At 40.0% G+C, this 27164-nt stretch overlaps 2 protein-coding genes across 2 annotated transcripts in view; both read right to left on the bottom strand.

Moving 5' to 3' along the window:
* LOC117828442 (inactive phospholipase C-like protein 2) overlaps positions 1 to 20177 on the bottom strand; it is a 36351-nt gene extending 16174 nt beyond the window's left edge. Inside the window, exons 1-6 of the mRNA XM_034705587.1 lie at positions 19352 to 20177; positions 5186 to 5287; positions 4827 to 4976; positions 4521 to 4681; positions 2096 to 2564; positions 71 to 1294 (exon numbers count right to left, since the gene is read on the bottom strand). Of these exons, the coding sequence (XP_034561478.1) occupies positions 71 to 1294; positions 2096 to 2564; positions 4521 to 4681; positions 4827 to 4976; positions 5186 to 5287; positions 19352 to 19597 (2352 nt within the window). The 5' untranslated portion in view covers positions 19598 to 20177. The remainder of the gene's footprint in view (positions 1 to 70; positions 1295 to 2095; positions 2565 to 4520; positions 4682 to 4826; positions 4977 to 5185; positions 5288 to 19351) is intronic.
* Positions 20178 to 24392: 4215 nt separating this feature from the next.
* Positions 24393 to 26531, bottom strand: LOC117828117 (dynein heavy chain 3, axonemal-like). The gene is made up of 3 exons (XM_034705117.1): positions 26432 to 26531; positions 25795 to 25996; positions 24393 to 25128 (listed from the first exon to the last, which is right to left on the bottom strand). The coding sequence occupies exons 2-3, from the start codon at positions 25933 to 25935 to the stop codon at positions 24949 to 24951; spliced, it is 321 nt and encodes a 106-aa protein (XP_034561008.1). The 5' UTR covers positions 25936 to 25996; positions 26432 to 26531; the 3' UTR covers positions 24393 to 24948.
* Between the last annotated feature and the right edge of the window lie 633 nt (positions 26532 to 27164).

The raw sequence follows: 27164 nt of genomic DNA, 5'->3' as shown, positions 1-27164 counted from the left end.
CCTGTTGGTAGTTTTATAGAAAATAATCATGACACACATTTCTCAAGGTACACTCATTATTCCACCGCACCTTCACATGGAGCAGCTGTGGAGCCACACCAGGCACCGTGTCCCTGGTGTCGGCGCTGAAATACGACACCTCCTGCCGCATGATGGCTGGCCGCAGGATGTAACCGCAGTTCCCATTCTGTCTGAACCAGGCTGTGTTCAGGTCCATCATGAGTCCTGCGGTCTGAAAATTCATAGACACAATCTGGCAACCACATTTCCACAGGTCCTGAGGGTTCATGTTACTTGAGTCAATACGCATGGGGCTGGGGTGCACTCGTGACAGGAAGTGCTTGTTGTGATTGACAAAGTCACCAGGGCTCTCGCCAGCGAGACGCACAGCCTGAGACTCATGAAAGGAACACAGTTCCCAAGGTTTTTGGCATTTGGATGATGTTTCAAAGTCAATGAAGCTTATTGAACGGCAAAGAGTTACTAATTCAGAGAGCTCCTTCAAGAGTTGGAAACGTTTGGGAGGTTGATAAACGGGATGAGACTGAGTGGTTGGTGTTGAAGGATTGCTTTTCTGCACCACCTCCTTCTCATTAACTCCTGGAGCAGATCCAACACTGTTCGCTGCTTTCATCCTTTGACACATCTCTGCTCCTTCATCCTCTTCACTTACCTCACCATCCTGTCCATCAGGGCCAAGCCCCAACTTTTTACCTTTCAGCAAAATTCGATGCCGTAAGTCATGTGGTGATGGTAGGTATGACGCCCCTTTGTCTGGGTAATCTGTGTATAAACTCTCCCCAAATATCCTTATGAGATTTTGCCACATTACTCTCTGTTGTTGAGGCGAACAGTGGTTCTCAATACATACAATTAATGGATAATCCGATGCCACAAATGCAAACTTTTCAATTGCTTCTAGCACGCAACGCAGGATAAGAGGTGGGGAGAGTGTTTGTCCGATACACACAACAGGCTCCTGATCAGGGCCGTCCCAGACATCCACCTCAACACATCGACAACCCATCCTGAGGGCTCGGATGTAGCCAGAGATGTCAGAGGGCCCTCGAAATTGGTCCTCGATGAGGTAGGTGTTATGCGAGGAGTTGATATAGTAGTGGGACAAAGGCTGGGTCATGTCTTGGCACACTGTGTCATGCTCCCTGTCGAAGAGGTTGCACTCTGCTGAAGTGAGGTAGCTGGTGAAGCCATCCAGCGACAGGTATCCCTGCTGCCGGCCCTCCTCCGATGGCTCGTGAGACTGGATGAGCATCAGGCTTGTCTCCTCACTCACCTGAGGGACACAGTGAGATAAGAGAATTTACAGATGAAGGACTATTTGGGCAACTGGAGTCTAATAACAGACAACTGGATGGCTTGGATTAACTTGTCAATGGATGCCTGACTTGTTTTATCTATTATTAGGCTGCCATAATTAGTCTCTAAAGTCACTGAGGCTTGTCCAAAATGCTGCAGCATACATACTAAGGAGAGCTGAGAAGAGAGACTATATTTCTTGCTTTTCAACTTCTCTGCACTGGCTCTTTAAAATCCCCCCTGCTGGTATCTGTGCTCTCTAAAAGTAACATGGGAGGTAGAGCCTATAATTTTCCTGGCCCATGTGCCAGAGATGCAGACACCCTTTCTACTTTTAGAAATAAGCTTAGAACTTCCCATTTTAATAAAGCTGCAGTTAGGGCTGGTCTAAGTTTGCCTTGGACCGTACCCTAGGCTCAGACTGCTTGATACAACAAGCCCAGAATTGTTGTGCTCTCGTGTTTTAGGTTCCTGTGAACTGTTGCTGCAGACATAGGGGTGCTTGGCCTCCACCGCTAGTCTAATTATTATTATTAATACTTATATTTCTATTAATAAGATGTTTTATGTAATATAAGTCACAGTTCTCTATCTGTTATAGGTTTTATCTTGGTTTATTTGCTGCTGTCTGAACATCTCCATGTCCGTCAGCCCTTCTGTCTCTTTTCTGTTCCACTTTCTTGGCTCAGTCAGTTACACCAATGAGTCTGTCTCTGTTTGAGCTTTGTAATATCAATAGTGATTGATTTTCTGCTAATAATCATCTTGTGTTACCCACTTGGGCCATCCCCTGCTCAGCTTCGAGGAACCTCATCAGGTCTTTGGTGTCCAGGAACTCCTTGTTGCTGGAGAACTGCACCAAGAGAAAGTAGATCTCCGGACGTGTGCAAAAGTCGTGGAATACCTCAACAAACTCCTGCTTGGTGACACGCTCGTTTCTTCCTGTGACTCGTTTGTTTTCGCCTTGTTCTTTAACTCCAGATGCATTTTCTAAAGTAAGCCCACACATTTTCTCCCTAACTCTTTGAAGCTCTTTAAACCTGTGCCCTACTTTGCTGCTGCTAACTCCAGGGTTCACAGTCTGTATTAACTTAATGGCTGACTGCAAGCGGATCCCTTCCTCAAAGTCTTCAAGTCTGTCCGAATCAGCAGCAGAGGAGAACAACTGTTCCAGCCAGACATGACGAAGACTGTCTTGGCTGCTGGCGAGCATGTCCAGGGCGTGTTTCCCATACTGCATCAGATACCTTGAGGAAGAGGAGATCAAAGTAGATTTAATTCAACAGAATACCATTCTTTATAACCTAAACCAGGAACATTTCCATCTCAGCTATTTAATTGTCATTCACATAAAAAAGCTTCGGCAAAAAACATTAATAGTCTAATCACATTTGCTGCCATAAGCCCTCACTGCAAGCACATATTGAACAGCTGTACAAAGAATTAAGCCCACTAAGATTTCACTACCACAATACAATCAATACAAAGCACCTACACGATGATTGACTGGCATCAGAAGTGCTCAGTTCAACCACAAATTAAATCTGTTTTGTTACTTTCTCATTCTCATGTCAGTCAGAGCAAAAAATGTATATTGTATGCCCCACAACTCTTGATCAACACTGGGACTATTAACATCGTGATTAAACCCTGCAGAACCTTCTTTTAAATCAGTTGTATCATTCTGATTTTCAGCTATATAATTTAACGGATTTGTCTAAGGCCTTCTGTTAAGTCACAGAAAAGTTGATCATAGTAACAGCTTTATTCATGTGTAGAAAAACAGACACTTTCTCCACTGTTACACCTCCACATCATCTATGTAAAAGCTACAATAGTACAACGTGGTCTCTGGATTTTATGAAACACAGCAATCATTATGTATGTGTCCCTCAGTCCTTTTCTTTGGGCCCTTTAAAAACAGAGTATCCTAAACGGTCTGTCCTTTTTGTGGGCAAATTTCCGCGGGGTCTTGTGTGCACCAAGATAATGTGTTACCAAATTTTAATTACCAACTGAAAAAAGGGGGGATTGGATAATAATTTTAAGTTTATGGGTAAAGAAGCCTTCTTACAATGCACAACCATGATAGCTTGAACTCAACGTTTGACTATTACTTGGATTAAGAGACTTGCGTGTCAGCAGGACCTGGAAAACTTGTCTTTTCATTTATCTTGTGTCCTGATTACAGTAACAGTTTCTCTAAAGGTCTCCCAAAAAATCAATCAGACAGCTGCAGCTGATTCAGAACATGGCTGCTAGTCCTCACTAAGACGAATAAAGTGGATCACATTACTCTGGTTCTGAGGTCTTTACACTGATTCCCTGTCAGTCACAGTATAGAGTTTGAAATACTGCTACTGGTCTACAAATCACTAAAGACATAAGTGATCACATGCAGTGAAACAAATGAGCCTTCATTTACTGTATGTGTTTTGATAACTGTTTTAATGAGAAATGAAAATTGATATTGTGCTAAAAATAAGCATACAGTCATGCAGTGTTCCTATTTGGTTCATAGCAGGGGATAGTAGTGGGTCTTTCGCACCGGCTTTTATCCAAAGCGACGTACATACGAGAACAAGAACACAAACAAAGATCTAGACAATAGGAAGCAAGATCAGTAAGAGTAACAAAGTGCTTCAAGTCCATTTGGGTGCAGGTAATGCCAAGCAGTGTAAAGGCAATGCACAAAAGTAAGTAAGGATTTTTTTTTTTTTAAAGCGCAAATCATGTCTGAGGAGATGATAGATGCAAGCTACAACACCCAAAAAAGTTTCCTCGCTACTTTTGGGATTTTTTTTAATTACGATGTGTAACAAAGAATTACACGCAGACACACACACTCCACCCTTATCTTGCTGTTGCTTAATTTCACTGACAGTTCATTTTTGTCGCTACTTTACATATATATTGTGATAATATTGTTACTGTGTTTTTTTGTTAGTTTTTTGTCACTATAATCATGAGTTGAAAATCTGACATGCGGCAGCTCTAATTTTAGCCTTGTGTTTAAGTGTTTTTTTGTTTGACATTTTATTTAATTTCTGTCTATCAAACATAACTGCAGTTTTGAGAAAACATTAAGAAACTCTGAAGACCATAGAAAACTTGACCCAGTATTATGTGTTGCTGTGTTTCTGGTGCATATAAGAGTTTATTCTGCATGCATGGGACATGCTTTGCTTTCTGCACAGTCATACCTCAGGCCAGTCACCCAAATGTTTGCCACTTCAGCTGAGTTGGCCACCAGATCTAAGCTCTCATACATCTCCCCATAGATGATGGAAAAAGCACAGTCCTCTGAAATCTGCTCATAAACTCCACTGGTGCGAAAGGTATCTGTGTTACGACCAGTCCGTACCTAGAATTTAAGATCAGACACAATAAAACAAATCAAAGGCTGTCTTCAACAAGGCACTGGGTTGTAAATATTTTCTTTGTCTCTGTGAGAATCAATCAGGTTGTATATAAAGAGTTGATTTAGAGACTTTTCTCTGCACACTGACCTCTCTTATGGAGGCGAGAGAGATCCGGGCTTTGTCTGACTCCTTCTTGGACGGCTCCCAGCAAAGAGCCTGGAGGCCTGTGTCCAGCAGGTAGTAACGCTGGTACACACGGGAGTTGGTTCGGATTTTCTTTAGCTCACTCCCCTCAACCTGAAATGACACATGGAGGGAGATGTCACCAAATGATCCTCCATGCTCACTCTATTTCATAACTCAACATTCTCTGTTGAGTGTTTGATGGCATCTACAGCCTGTGATCTCACTCAAACCCTTGACACATCCATAGCACACTGAATATTTCATGTAAAGATATATGAAGCTTGCTTGTTATGTAAAGGGTCAAACTGTAGCCGACCCACCATGGAGTGGATGCAGTCTGCAGCGCTGCTAATCTTCTTCTCTGACAGGCTGCTGCTGAAGGACACAGTCTTCTTCCTGTCCCGACTGGCACGTGACCCATCCTGATGAGGAGGAGGTAGAGAAGGACAGAGCAGATAAAGAGAGGAGGAGCAGGGAGATATAGGAAGAAGAAGAAGAATTAGTTGCAAGAAAAAATCATAGACAGACTGTGAAGAGTATTCTCAGCTTGGGCCTGACAGTCATTGTTCTCGTGCAGAATGGATCACAAAGGATTATAAGGCATATCAGCTTATATAACCATACATAAACACAGATTATTCAGTCTTCCACATAGAGCCTCTTCCTCCTCCCGATCTGTTATTGTTTTCCTGATGATGAAAGCTTTTGCTTGCCCTTGCCCTTCAACATTACACCATTAATCATACCTGACTAGACAGAGGCAGCAGGCTGCAGCATTCTACCCCTCTCTGCCCCTCCACGACAACATCGGCAGACCCAATCAGTTTATCTGAGCTCACCATCGCAACTCATCCGTCTGATTTATTGACCGGTCAGATGTCACCCCCACAGAGAGTCTTATGCTAACAGATAATTGCATATATATGGGGGCGTAGTTATTCAATTATGGATATATTAGAGCCCTGATCAAATCAAATCAAAGACTTAAATTGAAGCTAATTTAGGGGAGGATCAGCAAGATGACATAATAGTAACTGATTCAATCCTAAGAGGAGTGATAAGGAACCAAACACCCACACACTCATCATACAGCTGTTTAGCTCACATAGGATGTATGTTAAAAGTAAGGAAGCAAAACGTTGAACTGAAAAAAAAAAAGCTGAAGCAGACCTTTGCCAAAGCCAACAATTCAGTCTTGTATTAGGAGCAGGTCTGAAAGCAGGACCACTGCATTTGTCTGGCTATACTTTCAAAACTGTTGGGTTGTGTCAATTTTGGCAACCCCTATCCGTCCGGTCTTAATTTGTATTTTTAGCTTTTTGATGCTTTTATTGCATGAGATATGAAAATAGAATATCAGGAAGAGAGAGTGGGGGACGAGACGTGGCAAAGGGGTGCAAGCCATCCGCCCGAGGACCACAGCCTCTTCACGCACATGGGGTTAGCATTTCAAAAGTTACGCCAAACCAGCGCCACTACTGCCAGTCTTTTCCTATATGTGTATTAATGGTCTCTGAAACAAAATCTAACCCTTTTTTGTTTTTAAAGCTCCGAAGTGCATACAATTTTTTTTTATTTGATTTTATGGCTCAAATAGTATTAATTTCAGTCTGTGTTATTACCAACTAGAAACTCCAAACAGGAGCTTTAACATGCTGTATGTGAGATAAAAATGAAAAATAACCTTTGTAGCTTCCTTGTCCAAACAAGCCTCAACAAGATGATCAGTAACTACAAGGAATATCTTTATTAAAAATTATGAAAAGATAAATTTCAACCCTTTCATATCTATGGATTTCTAACAAAATTGAAGAAATAGATGTTTTTGGTAATAATTGTCTAAGATACATTTCTTGTTATAAATCAAGAAGAGAATTGATCAGACAAGATTAAGAATGAAACAAAGTGTGTGACTGGAAGATCAAATCCATCAGCCTGTTGATGAAAAGCCAAATACATTTAAAGCTTATATCTACAGAAGTCCAACTATGAGCAGTGGGCTGATTGATATTTTAATATTTATAATGAACATCAGTGAATACTGATCAGTGTCTGTCTCTGATTTCATTCAAATAAGAGTTAATTTCAAACCTCAAGAGCACTTTGGTCTTTCATGAGAGAAGAAAGGAGGGGACCCTTCATCTGAAAGAAATCTGGGGGATATGAAAAGCAAAATGAGATAAGAGAAGAAAAGAGAGCAAGGGAAAAGACCTGAGCCATGTTTCATCTAAAGAATATGAATGAACATGTGAAAGAGGGGGAGCTTAATTCACAGAGGATGAAACAGTTTCCCTCAGAGGAAAAGGAGGGTGCACAGCCATCACACATCCTTATACAACGCTTCATTAGGATGGAGAAGTGTTACCAATGGCGACAAGTTTTTTTTTATAAGCCGCTGTGGTGAGGGAGCAAGGCAGCAAGGGATCGAGGGAAGGGGGGCGGTGCTCTAAAAATATCCCTGATGCCTTGGGGCATAATAGAGGCAGTAAAAAGGGGGTGTAGACTTAAAGACCCTCCCTTTGAAACCCTTCATCTACTCTGAAAAGTGCAGGAAGAGAAAGCAAAAGTAAAAGCTCTGACTGCACCTAAAAAAAGATAGTAGGTGGCAGGCGATCCATTAACAAAATAAAGCGCTGACTTGTAATTGAGTTAATTGATTTTGTGTTCTAATTAAAAAAAAAACCTGCCCCCCTTGGAGTACTTCTGCAAACAGCTCTAAATTTAACTCTTCCTCAAATAGGAGGTCTCAGATGTGGTTCCAGCTCATCAGCAGGGGAAAAAATCCAAAAATCTAATCAGACGTCTCTCCCTCTTTCCAATTCATTTGGAAAACAGTGCTGGATTTGAAGACTTTGACAGAAACCTCATAGGAAATTCATATTTGATGCAGAATGAGGTGCACAGCAGATAATGACTTAACTCAAAGAGAGGGAAACATGCACCTGTACACAGAAACATGCAGTTCTACCTTATATCAATCACACAGTATCTTTCCATGCAGTATGGAGGCAGAGGTGAATGTTGCCTCAATCTGTCTCTCCCTTTGTGTGGGACATAAGAAGTTATGGTCCCTCTGTGGCTGTACCAGCAGCATCATTGTGCACAGGGTGAAAAGTTCACATTTTTAACAGGGTCTCCAAAGACATTGACGTGACCAGTGACACGTCATCCTGGATTCACAGACAAGAAATGAAAAGAAATGATATTGATCACAGTTACAGCTGTTGAGAGTTGTATAAACGAAGGGTTTCTGGCAAACTAATTCTGTTTTACTACTTCTTCATTCATTAGAAGTAAAAAAAAAAATGAACAGGATACATAAAGGAGTTGGGGGATTGTCCTTAAATTTCCCATTAGCTACAGGCGGGTACCACCTAACATTAGCATTCAGCCACCTACTAGCTAGTTAGCTAAGAACTTGCAAAAAGCTAATATTACCATTGGGTATTGTTACATGATGGAGTTAAAGATTTAATCATTCCTAACTAACATAATGTTACCCAGGAAGTAAATACCTGCAGCCAGTAAACAGCTTACATCTACATTTTACCTGAAAATTGCCGCCTAGTTAGCTTAAAATTTGCTTCTTGGCTGAGGAAATACACAAAATCCTAGCAAACATAGGATGACCATATGTCCTGGTTTTACTGGAACCCTATGTTTTTAAGCTCTTTGTCCTGAGTCCCTGCAAATATCTATAAAAACATAATTTGTCCCAGTTTTACACAACACCTGTCCCTGTTTTAATCAACAAAGTCAAAAATATGTTGAAGAATCAATTTGCACTGTGAGCTCATAAATGTGGGTTTATACACAGTGCCCTTGTTTGGAGGTCTGAAAATATTGTCACCGTAAGCTAACACAACGCTAACAAGACAGAAAATTCCTAACTTAAGTTAGAGTCTGCAATAGCTACCATTAGCTTTAAGGCATCTAACATCACATACTACAGTTTGCTAAGAGTTTGCTGAAAAGGTGTGTTTATTAGTGTAACAGAATACAGATATTTCTAGGTAACACAATGTTTGCTAGGGATTTCCATTAAGCTACTATAACGCTGCCTATGAAGCAGTTCAAAGTCAATATTGGCTTACTGTATGTCTCGTTGCTATTTGACTGGGAAATGATAAGGATTGCCATATACCATACAAAAACAACTTCTGACTCATGACTGATGCAACAGGAAATTGGAGGCTGTGTGACTATGGTGAATTGAAACAATGGTTACTGTCCCTTTAAATTTGATTAATCTCACATGTTGTATTCAAAGCGGGGAAATACCAGGCTTCCCTCAACAGGCCTGTTCAGTCAGGATTTGATTATCTCATGTGGAGGCTGTGCCTCCAGTCACCTCTGTTAGTCTACAACATCAATTACAGACGGAGAGGGAGACTGAGTTCAAACCAAACATTGCTGACGTCACTGTAGACTCTAAATAAATTGTACTGGCAAAATAAAACTAGAGGGTACTAAGTTCCCTCAAATAGAGAAATGCATGAATAAAATAAAAAGAGGCACACAATGTCTAACCCGATTAAAGCACACAAACACACTCACATTAACTCACACCAAAACAAAGTTTAGCCTCCATCACCTGATAACATTCAACTTCCATTTAACTTAATCTCTGTTAGACTGCGCTGTATTTCTCCCTCTCAAAGCCCCTATTTTGTTTTTCCTGATAGAGAGCGAGATGAGTCTCCAAAAACAACCACTACACTTCAAAACAGGAAGCTGCCTATCAGCCTGTCACACAGAACTTCCTGTGGCTCTACTGAGAGTCAAGCAAAGTGACAACACATACGACCAAAGAGAGATATAAAAAACAGAAAGTGCTAAAGTAGATGCGGATGTCACTGCATGGTGTGAAAAACTATCTGAAAGCACTTGATCTAGTACCTACTTGTTAATTTTGGATTTAACATTTTACTCTACTCTTTATTTAGCTAGCATTCCAAAGAGCCCAAATTTCAAATGCCTCGAACATGCATTTCATTTTTTAAATTTATTTCAAGCTAATGCAGAACAACTGCATGATGTGACTAAGACCAACGCTGATAGCAGAGATAGAAAAAAACAGTAGTTTGTGAGGCTAAAACAAAGCGCTTACAGAGCTTTTCCAACTTTGGATTGCTTAAGGCAACTGAAGATTCAGGTGATTAATTTCTGTAAGATTGAAAGAACAAAGATCCCTTTCACATCACAAGTTTCCTTTTGTAGATGCACTACACTCCTGGGAAGTTCCTCACATTGTCTGGGTAGGGTACATGTGTGCAGGCAAATGGATATACTTTACCTAGACTTGTCTTGAAAGTTTCCTGGTAAAATAGCTGCAGAGTGAGCAAGATGAGCTAACTGTGAGCAGTCCGTAACAGTAGAAAATTCACTGAAAGCATGTGGGTACAGTGATGATATTGTTCATGATGAGCTTTGTGTTGCTTTCTTATACTTTTTACTTCTCAGCTCAGTTAAAATCACCTTAAGGACTCAACATTGTCGCTCTTACTAGTTGAAACCAGAGTTGCTAGTTGGTTAAACACATTTTCAACATTTGTATTGTTGTAGGTTGTAAAGGGGTCTACATCATCTGAAAGATGTGTGCGCAACGGAAGCAGAGTTTCGCTCCAGACAAGTTAGAAAACTTCCATCACTGAATTAAATCAAAGACCAGAATTAATATTTCTGTACGTTGCATGGTTGGTTGTCCACACTTCACCACTGACTCAAGTTCTATGGAATTCTGGAAGGATCACAACCGTTTTAGAGCAACCAGTGTTTTGGTTTTAAGAGTGATCGTGTTAGCTAGTTAATTTTCTTCCGAATGTGTCAGTGATTGTCGCGGTTCAAACAGCTGTTGAAACATGAGAAGAGTCCTTGCAATGCATCCTAGTCTATCTTTTATCATAATGTCATAATAATGTATTTCATGAAAAACTGAAGGCATTTGCTAGAGGCGCATTAGGCTGACAGTCACCAGTTCACAGGGCCTCAATTCCCACCAGAACACCGGCGACATCTGTGGCTGTCACCTATTAATGTATTTCCTGTATCTAACCTCAGTTCAACTAGGCTTGACTGCAAATAAATAATATTAACTGCTGAAACTCTGAACCCAGTTTTCACTGTGTGTAGTATTTAGTGTGTAGTATTTAGTGTGTAGAAAAAAAAGTTGGTTTCAAGCTGCTTATGACCAAATCACAACAGAAAGACAATTAAGACTCAATTAGGTCAAAAGAAGAACATTTTATGTTCACATTAAACTGTATCATCAAATAAATAGCTCAAACAAAAACTAACTATTACCCTGATATAGGTACCGTAGTTTTATGGCTCGTCTAACATGGCCCAGCTCTCATACTTAGTGGTCTTGTTGGATTGTCATTGGTGTGGGAGGATTTCTTATTTCAAGACACGGGTTTATGTCTTGATATTTGACTTTAAGGGTCTGTACATGTCCACAGATTATGTAGTCTTAAGCATTGAGAGACTGGTATGCTTAATCTCTCTTACGGACATGATGGGTTTCTCTACTGAAAACATTTGACCACTGAACATCAGTCCACCAGCTAATGTCTCCTATCCACTCACTGATCTCACACAGAGCTGGACGTCATTTATCATTCATCAAATTGAGTTTTTTTAGGTAAAAATTGCAATTTTGGGTGGTTAACCATCTCACATATAGCTTGACAAACGATTGCACTCTACCATTCTTCCAAAATGCCAAAATGAGCGCACATCCCTAATTGTTCACAAACAGTGAAGGGGTCTGTCAAACACAGCACTTAGAGTTGTGAGAGTGCATCACAGGTAATTTCCCCACTATGACGTGCTTGTGTGAAAGGCAAGTTCTTAGAAACATTAGGGTCTTAATCTTCTGGAATCATCTAGTTTGTGTTAAAGTGGCTGTAGATCATTTCAACCACTTTTTTTGCAGATGTTTTGATAACGCTGCCATAGTAAGATCAAAATAACCCCAGACATGTCCAACCCAATTAGAAAGTAAATCTCTGCTTCTTTGGAATTCTAAATCTTGTTTACACATTTCCAAAATCAAATTTGACCACAAGACAACAGACTTTCCAAATAGGATTTTTAGACAAGTAAACTAAAAGGGCAGGAGGATAGATGTGGGGTCGGGTGAGGGGTGATAGTATGGGAGCTAGAGAAGGACACACAAGAGGACAGAGAATAATCCCAGAGTCAAATTTAAGCAATAAATATTGGCTGGATAAGCAATATAGAAAAAAAGGATTGATGTAAAGAGAGGGAGAATACAGAGGAATGAATACAGGATCTCTTTGGCAGTATATCTTAATGTACACAGTGACAGAACCTCTGCACTCGATATTTGCCTGTAGGCACCAGCACAGCCTTCATTAGCCAGCTAACATGCCTGCATTATATGATGTATGAGTGTATGTTCATACAGCTGCAACAAGCCTGTTACAGTAATTGCTGCACATCCGAGTCAGCAGAATGAAGATGTAGGTCGTTAGTGCGCGTCGTCTTTGATTCTCTAATTAGACAAATAGAAAATTGGAGGAAGGGAAGCGGTTATTAGGTGGGAGAAAAGGAAGAACAGAGGAGTGTAAACTGAAGGGGAGACGGAGCTGTCTTTCCTGTGGTCTTTGTGCGTTTGACGACTTATGATACATGATGAATGGCATAGTGAATTCGATTACCTGTCGCCCTGAACCACGACGCCATGAGGAGAGGTTAGGAGGAGATATACTGGGTATCTGGGTGATGTATAGACGTGCAGAAAAGGCCTTCAAAAAGAGAGTTAACGACTGCACAATATTAACAAAGGAGAGAAAACACTTAGGGGTTCAGGAGAGAATAATTCTCATCACATTTACCATGACAACAGAATACACTTGATTCTGATTGGCCGACAGGTGTCCTTTTAAACCAAAGATGAAATTATTCTTCCACTTAACCACTAATTCACTGCTCTGAATGACTGCATTAGATATGGCATATTATACTGCAAGTACCCATAGCAACAGCACTGATGCTTGATGCAATGTGTCAGTTAACGGTTACTGAAAAAGCTCAGCAAGGTTTGGGTAAATGAGGCAACATACCAACTGAAATACAGGGTAGTAACTTAGACACCACTTCTGTTTTCCTGTTCTTTGTGCCCATATGTAGAAGATGTTCAAATGAGGAGAATACTAACTCTTGACTAACACCAAACATTAAAAAGCAAAGTAAACCACCCCAAACTAAATTCAACATCTAAAAATATCAACATATACTACATCTGACTCATGTCTATGTATGCCCGGAGTATGCACAGTAAAACTTTTGAGTTTAACGCTAACATCAGCAAGCTAACATCCTCGAAATCTAACATTCTATCATATAAACAATTACATCTTTAGTTTCCAATTTGAGTATGCATAATTTTAAAAGAACTGATAGAAAATTCTCCAGTTTTTGTAAATATAAATTGTTCAGAAATTCCAGAATAAGGTAAAAACTGTATCATGCAAAGAAAGAGCTAAACAAACATGATCCAGAAATGCCGGCCACCTCTCTGGACCTGAGCCAACTTAAGATGGACTGAGGTGAAGTGGGAAACTGTCCTGTGATGAATCAAAATTTGACATTCTTTTTGGAAATCATGGACACTGTGTCCTCCCTTTTAAAGAGTGATAGTATAGGGATGCTTAAGTGCCCATGGCATGGCTACTTTACACATCTGGGATGGCTCAATTAATGCTGAACCATATATCCAGATTTTGGATCAAAATTTGCAGCCCTCCAGAAAATGCCTTTCTTAAGTAAGACATTGTATAATACAGCAAGAAGGTGCCAAACCACATTCTGCACATTACAAACAGCATGGCTTCGTAGAAGAGTCTGGACTCTAAACTGACCTGCCTGCAGTCCTGACTGGTCACCCATTGAAAACATTTTGTGCATAATGACGAAAGAAAATGACAATTGAGTCCTATATTGGACAAGACAAAAATCAAGAAACTGGTCTGCTTGGTTCCCAAAACAAATCTTAACATGCCTCAGCTGCAACATTTCGGAAAAATATTGCTGGCATCAAATTTTAAATGAGCATAAATGTTTCATAGAACAATCTAAGTTTTCAGTTTCAACATTTGATATGTTTTCTTTTCACTATTTTCAATTAACTGTAGGCTTTAAATGATTAGCAAATTATCACAGTCTGCTTTGATCAACATTTCACACAGTGTCCAAACTCTTATGATATTGGGTCTGTATGTAGACCATGGATAACCGTTCGACATTGTGAGCAAATCCAACAAGTCTTTGTTGAGGTATAATAACCAACTGACCAGAATGACCATCCATTTACTCATTATGTCAGCATTGTCACGAAAATACTTTTTCTTTTTTTTAAGTTAGTAACCAAGATCCAGAATTAGCTTTTTTGTATTATATTATAATAATATTTATAATATTACCTCTGCCTCTGGAACATTTAAGGCGGGTATTTTTCATCATTTCTTGGCTACTTCTAGTATAAAAAATGAACTTAATCATATTCATCAAATTTGAAACATTGTGGCATAAGCCACTTGAATCAGGACATCTTCACATTTGATCCTATGATTCAAAGTCAGTAATAATCAAAGTCGCTTCATGTCTTATATTAAGGTAGCTCTTGTGTGGGGCCGTGGTATATGACAGGACACAAACTAAGCACAGGAAACCTTATGTGGTCCAGTTATCGTGTCAGCGGCTCAGTGTATGTGAAAAATGTTTGTCAGAAAATGTGGTGAAAATTCTCAGTAAACGCTCAGGTTGACAACGCCTACCCTTGTGGCAAGAAGAGCAGCAGATGCTCTACACACAAGCAAACACACAACACACCAAATGAAACAAGTAAACGGTTGACTTGAAAAGGTCATCTTGTCAGAAAACTAACCACGCTGTCAGCTGACATGCGTCAAATATGCTTTTCTCGAAGATGGGAGGGCCAAAACTAAGATCAAGTGGTTGGAGCTTCAGAGTACAGGGCAAGGTTTTCACACACCTCTGTGATGACTTTGGTGAAGCTCAATGACAGACATACACTCTGTAATCAATAATACATGCAATCACATTTCTCTGTATAGCTATGCACTTGGTTGGCTGAGTTTATATTATGGATGTAGAATGTAGATGGGGAGCAGTTCAATCACTGCAGTGGTTCAGTATAGTGTGTCATCAGGCTCTATTACAATCAGAGAGAAGATGTATCTACTCCCTGTGCCATGCAGGGCCATGTTCACACAGGCTAAAGGCCTTAGCTCCAGATAAAGATGTTGATTCCAGCTGCAGGAGGTGCTCTGGGCTGCTTGGACTAAAACAACTCCAATCGCCGCTGGCTATTGCTACTCCCCCTGCCTGGAAAACACACACGGACAAACAAAACACCTAAACACACGCACTAAATGCAGACAAACATGTAGCCATGCATAACAATATATATATCTTTAACAATTTATATATTTTATGAAGTGTACAATCACACCCCCTTTAGTGTTCAAAAACTGCTCAGACACTTATTGCATTTGGCAATATTTTCATATCATATTCCTGCTAGCAAAGCTTGTTGAAATGAACTGAATGTCAAATCTGAACTAAGTGCTTTTTAAAAATAAATACTACATGCAAAAAAACAGCTAACTAATATTTTTAATATTCTGGGTTAGCTTAGTATAAGAGCTCAAGACAGCTAGCCTGACTCTCTCAATTTCTAATTCAAAGTATTAATAGTTTAAGTTATTGTTGCTAGCAGGCAGATATTTTATCCTCAAAAATGAGCTGTGTTAGTTTTGGATACTTCTGCAATGGTTCCATATTTTAAAAGGTTGCTTCCAGTTCCAGTGTTGATTAAGCATATTGCTCAACACATAAAACCACACACTGTTACAGTTTTTAAACCAGTAGATGCATTGTTGTCTCTATGAGTTAGACATGCTTTTTACAGGAGGCTCTTTTTACAAAACTCAATAAGTTGTGCAAAAATGCCTCAAAGTTTACAAAAGCCCACACCTACTTACTAACCCTGTACTCGTTTCTGCTAAGAGTTTGGTGAGAAGTTGATACCACTCACACAATTGTCTGTAAGCTTTGGTTAGCTATGCTTAAAAGCTCAACAGACAGCTATCCTGCTCTCTCTCCAACAACAAGGACATTTTGCTACCTTCAAGCTAAGGCTAGCCAGGCTAGCTGTAACCCGCAGACCCCTTGATTCAGAATCAGTTTCAGTTATAGAATCCTCAAAAAATACTTTTTTAGTGTTGACTCACAGCTAAAAGCAAGAACTCCCGTTTTTAAAGGAGACATACACATCCCTCTAAACGCCAATTAATGAATGAAAATATATTCAATTTCTAGGTTGTTGAAACAGCAAGCCTAGCTCCCTCTATACTACAGTTTTTTCGGATATTAAAACAGATTTGTGTTAATTAGTAATCAGTACAGCGGTGTAAAGGCAGGTTTTTGTTCCCTTTAAACTTAGCCAAGCTAGCTGTTCCCCCATGCTTGAAGTTTTACTCTAAGCTTAGCTAACACTTTCCTGCTTAATCAAAATGACGAACTATACCTTTAATTTTTCAGACAAAAAGCAGCATAACAGTGCCCTTCATGAGTTGGACAATTTCTAATGATCTAATCTTTCTTAAAACCACACCATTTTTTAAAAAGTGTGTAGTTTGGTTTGTCTTGGTTATGAAAAGCTGCGTATTAGAGATGCATTGTTTTCACAGGACAGCAAAATGCACACATACACACTCTCTCACACACATACTCAAATATGCTGACCATGTATTTCTGGGTTTGATATGGTGTATGTTGGCATGAGTAATGCCAGAAGTATAAGGCAGATACTTGTTATGCCTTGCAATGTGTTCCTGGAAGGCAGGTCCGTGCAAGTTGGATGTGTGTGACTGAATCAGCGTTTGTAACTAAGAGAGGAGAGAGTAGCTGATGGTTATCTTCATCAAGATGAACCTGAAACCGACACGAACTGAATGGGCTCTTGATTCTGCATCGCCTTCGTGGACAGCAGAGGGCATGGAGCACATACTGATGAAATACAATTAAGGATGCACTCATTACCTTGTCCACAAAGAACTGACAACACACAATCACACACACACTGGACATAGAACCCCTGACTCCTGTTAAAGCCGGACTGGAATGTCATGTTTCCTGTTTATCTGCCTGCATACCACCCAGACTACAATTGTGTGGATTCCTGCGTTTAGCCACAGGGGGAGCCGGGCAAACACAGAAAAACACACTGTTGTGTTGACAGGTAGGTTCATAACTCCTCCGTTCTCCGACTGGGCTGCATCCATCTCAAGCCTCAGGTGTTTGTGATTCAAAATACAAGCACGTTTGCAGGGCGAGCACAAACATATACATGCACTGCTGTACTTGATGGTTCACTGATCACTCACTGAACACTCAGCATGAAATGTGCCCACTGAACATCCAGAAGTCAAACGCATAATCATACCACCAATGCATGCTAATTTCTGCTTCGATACCCAGGATGCACGTACAGGCGATACCCAGGGTGGAGGTTGTGTTCTGGAGCTATTTAACGCCACACATTAAACATGGCAGTGGATGTGAAGCGGCACGCAGAGCCAGACCTTATTTAACGCCAATTCTGACCCAGCACGAGATGTTAGAACCTCACTGGAGCAAACAATGTGTTTTATTAAATCCTGGCTGCTTCGCAGAAACAAACAGAAGAAAGACAAGAGCGGGCCTGTGTGTAGGCAGAGAGGTGAGAAACATTTGTGAGTTAATGTGTGGCTTGCAGTGAAAAAGAGAGGAAGGTGCCATCACCAACTGCTCATGACTTAATAGCAATATTGCAACATGAACCCTGCGAGGAAATTGGCCAACTGGCTTTCTTTCCTGTCTTACTGAGCCAATCAGACAGAGATGAAGCCATGTTCAAATCATAATCATGTTTTTGCAGGCAGCAGCTCTGGAGACAAGCAGCGACTAGGGATCAATACAAGGCCTCCCACATGCCTGGAGGCTGAAACTATAAAAGGAAAAAGTCAGGGGATGAGTTATTGATTAGATGCTATTGATATGTCAGAACTTAAAATGCCCTTTGAGTCAGAAAATAGCATGAACAGTTAAGTTTCATATCTCTTTCCAAAGCTATGAGCCGATGAACTTGATATTTTCTTAAATGTGAGCTGAAATGAGTGTGGGCCGTGGGGTTAATTGAACAAGGGGGTGTTCAACTGTGAGCCAAAGAAGGCGGAGTGAATGCAATTTCACATTCTAATCAAAGACCACAGCAGGTGGGTTCAATTATTAGTTCCTTCTCCTCCTCCTCCTCCTCCTCCTCCTCATTTCTGGCTGATGAAGTGCTAATTAGTGACAACACTTGCTGAAGCAGTGGCTAGAGCAAAACATTCCAAGTACATGCAAGCTCATGATGACATTTTTTTTGTCAGTGTTTTTTTTAATCTATTACCTTTCTACTGTTGATTCAGCTGGATGTACTTTGCATTCATGTCAAAGAAAAGTGTAATTATGCTGAGTATTGCATCATAATGTATCCTGTCATATTGTATCTCAGTGCATTTTTTCATAGGTATTATATTGTATCACTGTATTGTATTGTATTGTATGTTGCCATATTGCATTGCACTGTACTATATCATATAATGTACTGTATCATATCATATCGTACTGTACAATACTGTATTGTATGGTTTGGTATATTATGTGTGGTAAGATATCTTATTTTACCCTATTGTACTACTTATCCTATCTTAGGGTAGCATAGTGTAGTGTATCCTGTATTGTATAGTATTGCATGCATTATATTGCATCAAATTGTACCATATCATTTCATGTCTTATCGTATCATACTGAACTGTATAATAACATACGATAATATTGTCATGTGACTGAGATGTATTTCTGGATGAGTTGTAGTTGTAGTTGTAGTCAATGCTTTTGGCCCATAGGTTTTACAGGCAGCATTACTTAATCCAAATGTAATATCACGTGACCTGATATACCTTTTAAAGCACAACACTCTTCTACCAAGTGTCATTTTTCTCAAAGGCTGAGACATGCGAGTGAAATGAGGTGACTGACAGTTCTGCTATTCCACACAGATGGAGAGGAAGCTGACAGGAAGCGCATACACACTATATTAACTGTTCATTCACAGGTTAAGAATTTCCACTAGTGTTGGGTGTTACAGAGCTATATGCATGACTCAGATAAGATTTTCATGACTTTATTTTATTTTATTAGGTTTTCTTATGTAGCATATAACACTCCTGCAGAAGCTTGTAGTGTTTAAATGTCATTCTATTGGCTTTAATGCTTCTTTGCCATCTTGTCTTACATAGTTTTAAGTCTACTTTGGAGTTGAAATAATTTGCACTCATTTTTTTCAAAGGCTTTCTGCTGATACACTGAAGCGGTATTAGCTTTGTCTCCTCAGGGGAAATATGGCCTACCTTGATCAAACTGCTGCGTCGTGGGATTGTCTTGGAGCCTGAATCTGGACCTGCGCTCTCCCACGTCGGGGACTCGCAGCTGGCTTCGTTTTGGACCCTCTTCACGGTGTCTGGCACGCTACAGTTTCCGTTTGACACCGGCTCCCCTCGATGCGTCTCCAGCCTCGTTCCGGCACCCCCTGACAAAGCTTTCCGGCCAGCAACCGGTGGACCGACGGCGTTCTTGTTCTCTCCAAATTCGGCCATGGTGACACTTTTTCTGGATTTCTTAGTTTCCTTGATGGCAGCAGGGGTCCAAACGCAACTGCGCTGCACGCAGATACAGGCGTGCCATCGTGTGAAGTGAGCGAAACGAGAACGTGCGCCAAGAGCAAAGGAAACTTATCTCTCTCTCTCTTTCGCTCTGTCTTCAGCTTGCGCGCTCCCTGGCTCTCGCGTAGCGTCTTCCTCCCTCACACATGCACACACACACACACACACACACACACACACACACACACACACACACACACACACTCACACACAAACACAAACACAGTGAGGGAGGTTGACAGCAGGGCTCACAGCTGAGCGACAGCAGCGACCGACACACCTTCCAGACCTCCACCGCCAAAACCCATCACAACCTCGCGACGGCTTGATGGATGTGCGCGCGTTTTCGCTCCTCCACCGCCGCCTTTTTAATCAAAACCTCTTCACTGTGCCACGTGACAGTTTAAACCACAGTGATCATTTTTTACATTAAGATACCAGCTCATGCTGTCATCCACCTCTCTCTGTGTCGCGCCAGTCTTCATTAAACAGCCTCTGTGTTTGTGGGAGCAGCAGGCTAACAAAGTCCTCATCTGTCATCAGCCTGACAGATGGGTGGGTGGTTTACGTGTTACGTCCCTACAGGAACAAAGTGGAGTAGTTTTTGGTTCTACTTCTACTAATGGCTAACAAATCAATGTATTTTATGTATTAAATTCACAAACAAGAACAATTTGTAAATTACCTGGTTTTGAAATCTGTCTTTAACTAGTATGCGTGATAATTTGTTGAAACGGGCTACAGGATCTCGTCATCACAATCTATTTGAACAACTTTCCTCATCTTGCGACTGAAAACTGGAGGATTACTTAAAAAATACTTAAAATCACTTGAATACATTAAAAACAGCAGAATTAATTAATTAATCAGGTCACTTCATAAATCCCTCAAAACATTCCTAACCCCAGAGAAGAATATTACCTCAATTTACCACTCATGAATGTCTAAGACTGCAATTAAGTCTTTATTAATTACTTATTACTATATTGCTGATATAACCTCTTTGTTTTGGCTTGTTTAGCATTAGGAAATGAATGATAAAACATTCATAAACAATATTTAAACCAATGTTTTAGTCGTCCACTAGTTTTGAAATATCAAACATTAAGCTGAAATGAATGGTGCACATGAATGATGATACAGGATTGTTGTCATAGCCATTGACGCTCACATTTAGTGGAGTATTTTGGTATATTGACAGATTTAATAGATAGTGCATCCAGAACTATCAGCTTTTGTTCAACGCAGATATGCCTCTGTGTGTGACAATGAGCTTTACACGTATTTTGGTGTTGCCAGTGGTTACGGATGGACTTCCAGCCAGGACAAGCAAAAGCATAATTTACCCCTTCAGATATGTCTGATGAAAATGTCATCATCTTTTGGATAACCTGGTGTAGTGCCATTTATGTCAAGTGAGTCTCAGTTTCACTATGAATCCAAGGGTGCAGAGTATTCACTCTAGTTTATATCAGTGGTATGAATCATAAAGAGAAACTGGTTTTCTCATGATGTACTTGCAATTAGCAGGTCTTAAGTTTGTAGAAGTAACACTAATTCAATGCAAAACATTTTTTAAAGGAAAATGCAAGATTTGTCTGGTCTGTCCTCAAGAGAAGACATCCAATTTTAAAATGGTATTTTTGAACAGAGATCTGATCAACCATTTAGAAATGCCAGGAACCTGAGTCCATGAAGTTGGGAAATCTAAATGTTGAGGGGCTGTTGCAACACAGTTGAAATTTTAGATCCTGCAAATCTGTAAATAGAGATAGCAAATAAGATAAGATAAGATAAACTTTATTGTCCCTGGGGGGAAATTTGTCGTGGACATAAGTGCAGTGCTGCTCACAAGCAATACATTCATTCAACATACCAACATACAATAACATGCCCGCTGTCAAGATAAGAAACCATGTCACTGAGGCATACCAATGACACAACAATACCAATAATACAATAAATAACAATGAGATACCAATGTGGCAGTAAAAAGCAATATCATATAAACATTAGTTCAGAGTAAGTGAACCCTCATACTCATACAAGAAGGTTATGTTGGTGCAGATTGTTTGTTGAGTAGAATGCTGGAAGTAGGGAGGAAGGAGAGCTTGAAGCGATTACTTTTATATCTGCTTGCTCTGAACCGTCTGAGGGCAATAATTCATATTCTGAATAAAGAACATACAAAGAGTCCTTCAAGATTTTTTGTGCCTGATTGAGAATAGTCTTTTCAAAGATGGTTTGAAGGGACAGGTCATTTTTATTATCGATCACTTTCATGGCAAATTTAAAACGTTTCTCTATCTTAGTTTTACATTGAACAGATAGAGGGCCAAATCAGGCTGCCATCCCATATCTGATCAAACTTCCCATGACAGCATTATAGAAGGTCAACATCACACTTGTACTTAGAAAATGCAGTCCTCTGGGCCAATTTGGCACACAAGAAATCAACATGAACATTGCACTTTAATAAGTTATCCATCTGAATACCCAAATACTTAAAAGAATCTACCTGCTCAATTGGATCATCACTAATTAAAACAGGGTCATGTGATCTGACTGCCCTGGGGTCAAATATCATCTCTTTAGTTTTGTTTGTGTTCAGAATAGGATGATTAATGAAATGTTGATTGTATGAAACCAGTTTAATTTCAGGATGATTTTTGCAGTTGCAACCTAATACTAATTTCAGATGTTCGCGTTTGAGATGGTGCCTGACATACTAAACAGAAGAATGCACTATCAATCAGCTTTATAAATTCAATGTAAACCAAGGTCATGGATTTGGTTCAATGATTCAGGGGGACATTTTTGTGATTCATTGCTCAGGGATGCATGCCAAGATTCCTCCTCAAGGGTAAATGACAAATACAATGAATGAGTTCAGATGTTTTTCCAGTGAATTGTAATTGTTGGAGCTGGTACACATAGAGACAGCTGTCCATGTCGCCTGAGCTGCAGGGTATCAATGTCTCTGTAATACAAACAGCATGCTTTGAATAGCTGAAATAATTCTGCTTGTTGACATACAGTTATATCAATACAATACACAAATCAAGGTCAGTGTAACATTTACTTACACAAAACCAATGCTGCTGCTGCTGCTGTGTGATTTATGGTATGATTGTTTCATCCATTCTCAGTGTAATGCCCCTATAATAAAACACAGTATCACAAAGAGTTAATCATTCAAGAGAACCTTATCATAAAAGACAGGCGGTTCTTCCATTCCATTATCAGCCAGACTTTAGCATAACGGTACTGGCAGAGGCAGTGCACTGGCATGTCCTTGCTCTGAAAACTGAGAGAGAATTTTTGGGAAGCAATATTAACTTAATGTAGGTGTCAGATTCATAAAACGACGACAAAGCTAGTGGTAAACCATACAATATAATCATACAGTGGGAAATTTAACCTGTACTCGAGAATATCCAACAGAACCAAATAACATTGCTGTCCAAACATGTTAAGATAAAGTAGTAAAAGCTCAAATGAATGAGAATTGATGAGTCAAAATGAAAAGTAAAACAAAATGAAGAAAAGAAAAGACTCAGAAATGGAACAAGACAGAGGGTGAAAGGACAAGGATCTAATTCATAAGTGGGGGATCTGAATCAATACCCTCATGGATCTGATCATAGCCAGGATGGTTAATTAGTGAAAGATGAGAGGAGGGAAGAAAGAAGACATGCACATCAGCTTAAAGAGGCCTTAAGAGATTGGATAAGGGTAAAGCAAGGTCCGATTTCTTAACTATGTTCTCAAAAACTCTGTCACGTCTTTGTTTTTACGAAGCTGAACTAAACTGTATCTTAGGTCTGACTAAAGATCACAGTTTTTGCTTTAGAGGGTCCTTTGGTCACATGTGGGATAGTGGACATATTTGGAGCGCCTGTTACACAAGCCTCCATGAGTGCTGTTATGTAACTTATAGATTTATTGTTGCAGCATTTCATGCCCTATAATCAAGGGTGGCTATGGATGCAGTCTGAATTCAGATGCCATATGAGTTATGTTGAACCCACAAGTGCTGACTACACATAACATCAGGCAATGCTCAAATAGCATCAGCCGGCCAGCAGCACTACCAGCTGTCTGTGTTTGTGAGACTACCCCACCAGGGTTTTTTGTATTAAGCATTCTTCTTACAAAGGTTTATCTGAATGAGGACCATCCCTCAAAGGCTCGGCTGTGATTTGTGGCATCCTGCAGTCTAATGTGTGGCCTGCATGCAGAGAACGGCATTAATCCAGCACTGAATCCTGGCATTTCATAATTAAGTCATGAATCTGCCTGTCGGGACAGAAAATCGTTGTCTAACTCCCTGGCCGGACTTCAATCAGCAATGGTGAGAAAGGTATTTGGCTTCACGCTGCACCCAGGTGGATTGGGGGTCTTTCAGATTCTCAGCCTATTTTTCAAACAACCTTAATCCAGTGAAATTGTTGACTACATTCCTCAGGAACCATAATTGGGTTTGATGACACATTGTTTAGCTGCAGGAATACACATATTAATGTTGTTTATGTGGAAAATGTACAGAGATTAATATCTCAGTGAAAAGTTATGAGCATAGACATTCATCACTGTGGGTATGAGATGAGACCCCTGGTGAGTACTGGTTTGCCTTTGCCGCCATCTAGTGTTAGCCCTGAGAAAACACCTGTTGTTGATAAGATGCTTTGAAGAGGACTTGAATTATTTGCATCATCCAGTGATTTTTACATTTTATGATTTTATTACAATGTACAATGAATCATTATAATAACCAACAACCCATTGAAAAACAAAGCAGAGACTGAAATTATAGAACAAATTGCATCCTTTTGCAAGTCAAATAAGGACTCTGCTGACAATAAAAGTGAAGCAAATTTGTGGAAGTAGATATGATTGGTATTAAGGTTAGACTAAATATGCTACGAATATATTTGAAATGGTACCATATAATTTCATTAATCAAAATAAACATTTCACTGTGCTTCTAGTTGACGACACTGGAAAAGCTGTGTCTAAAAGTGTGACTCTGCACCTGTAATTCTTCGGCATACAGATACATGAACTGTCTCTGGAATATGCATTGTTAAATAGATTAGCAGATTAAATTAGTTGATGTCTGCTCTTAGTCATCCAGCTGACAGAGGCAGGCCACCCTGCGATTCACCCAGCGTAGATGGTCAGACGGCAGCTCAAGGACAGGTTATAGTTTGTGGAGTGACCAGTAGTGGACAGGGTCCCTCTGCGGGCACTGGTTTTATAAATGGGACAAGATCTCTTCATGTTTAAACTTTGACATTTCTCCTGGTTTGAGATTGATGAACGGCAGGGAGTCGAAGAGGATCTTGGGAAGGAACTCTCCTTTGACCATGTTCTGTCTGTCCCAGAGAGCGATTCCATGAAAAGACCTGCACATAGGTCCCATCCTCTGGCTTCTCCTCCAGGTGGGTCTCCTCTTTGGTTACCTGGAACACAAATCACAGAATAATTGCAAACCAAGTATATTCTTATTATAGTCAAACTATCATTGTGCTATACTTATTATAATCAAACTATCAGTGTTAGTATATTAAACTATATAATACCATCAATTCTTTACATTTATTTATTCTGGTGTCAACTGGCATACATTCAAGTCCTACCTTAAGACAAAGACAACTGCACATACAATGTTTAATACTGGACTGGAACTACTCAGTATATGCTCCCTTCATCCTGGTTTAACAGTATATGATCTGTAAACAGTTCTTATAGGTGCATTTATTGTTGATAGAAATGCAGTATTACTATGTCTGAAATGGTTTTTTTTATTTTTGTGTTGATGTTTTTGTTACATTTTATGTGCTTTTGTATTTTTCTATGCAAAGTTGTGCAACAACACGATCACACACAGCAGTAAATGGTCTTATGCTGTATTCTAGCAGGAACAGACGTATGGCTGGTTTCTCTTCTGTTCTAAATGGCTGTGGTTGTCTGCTTTTTGTCCCATAATGCAGAATAAAACAGTCTGAGTGCTCTATCCATCTCGTCTCCTGAACTGTGTGGTGTAGCAACCAGAGCCATATGCAGTGAGAGGTTACACTGGCAGTCATATTCCACCTTTGCTGAGCCATGAAGATCATAACTCTTACTTGTAAGAATTGCAGTCTGGCTAACAGAACCATCACGTAGCTCCCCAACGGCTTGAGAGATGGATATGACTTGGCTGCCAACATAGTGGGCACCTTGCCCACCAGACTACTGTTGAAAACATCCTCAAGTTCAGCAGACATAACAGTGGCCCTTGGAGCTTTGCGGATGTTTGTCAAGCTGATGCGAACCACATGAGTAAGTCTGTAAAAATAAGCAGGATGTGATCAGTATTTATTGGAAAGGCTGTCATCAGACTAATCACTGTGCTCATGTAAAAATATGTTTGTCTTTTACATTGTATAATTTAATTGAGCAGCAATGCAAGTTGTTGTCGCCTGTTAAAGCGAATGACTTCCTGTCTCAAAACAGTATTCATAGACTACATTCATCTTACATGACTGAACATTCATCACCTGTATGTCAAAGTACACGGGAAGCTTAGACAGGATGTCTTCTGCAAGCTTATCTACTACTTCCTATAGTTTAAACAGACAACAATAAAACTTGTAATAAGAAAATGAGTTTGTATATAATGCCTTGGACAGATGACAAATTACAGTGTACTCATCTCTCTGATGAAGATGGTTCATCTGATTTAACAAATGTATGATCTCTTATATTCATTTGACATGTTACCTTTGTAAAGAGGCATCAAAGTCTTTGAGAGGCACCCTACTGCAGGCAAGATGGCGCCGCCACAACGTCCACACCGGAAGTCCACACCGGAAGTCCACACCGGAAGTCCACACCGGAAGTCCACACCGGAAGTCCATACCGGAAGTGATTATTTAACCCCCTCTCTACCCAATGCCGGATGCTTCGAACTGGAAGTTTCTTCTTCGTGTAGCGTATTGATTGCATTAGTCTGTCGCTGCTAAATCAATTAGCAGAAAGCTAATTGTGATAGAGAGAGTGAGTGAGAGAGATACCGCTGTGTATGAAGAACAGAATAATGTAGAGTGTTAGTGTGTGTGGGGGGAGGGGATGAGAAGGAAAAGACTGTAAGTAAGAGGGAAAATACACTCAAGCTGTACACAGAGATCTATATTCACCACAAAAACAACAGAGGCTCCCCAGGATTGTGTACTGTACATCTATCATCAGTGGCTGACAGTGGTGCCTCAAGTTGAAATATTTTAGTCCTAATATTTTATGTTGATTTGGAGTTTGTAATAGCAAAAGTGCATTGTTCTTTTTCAAGTACAACATTATCAATACAAAAGGGTTAAGACATCATACATATAACATTAAAAGAACATAAAATAAAGTATAATTCTACATTTCAAGTAGGGGTTGGATGGAAAGAAACAGTAGCTATGTATACATTTGCAGTTTTTCTAGTCATTCTAATTGAAGGTTCCAACTTCAA

Source organism: Notolabrus celidotus, chromosome 16, assembly GCF_009762535.1.
Source record: "Notolabrus celidotus isolate fNotCel1 chromosome 16, fNotCel1.pri, whole genome shotgun sequence".
Lineage (NCBI taxonomy): Eukaryota > Metazoa > Chordata > Actinopteri > Labriformes > Labridae > Notolabrus > Notolabrus celidotus.
This window is presented reverse-complemented; position numbering and strand designations above follow the sequence as displayed.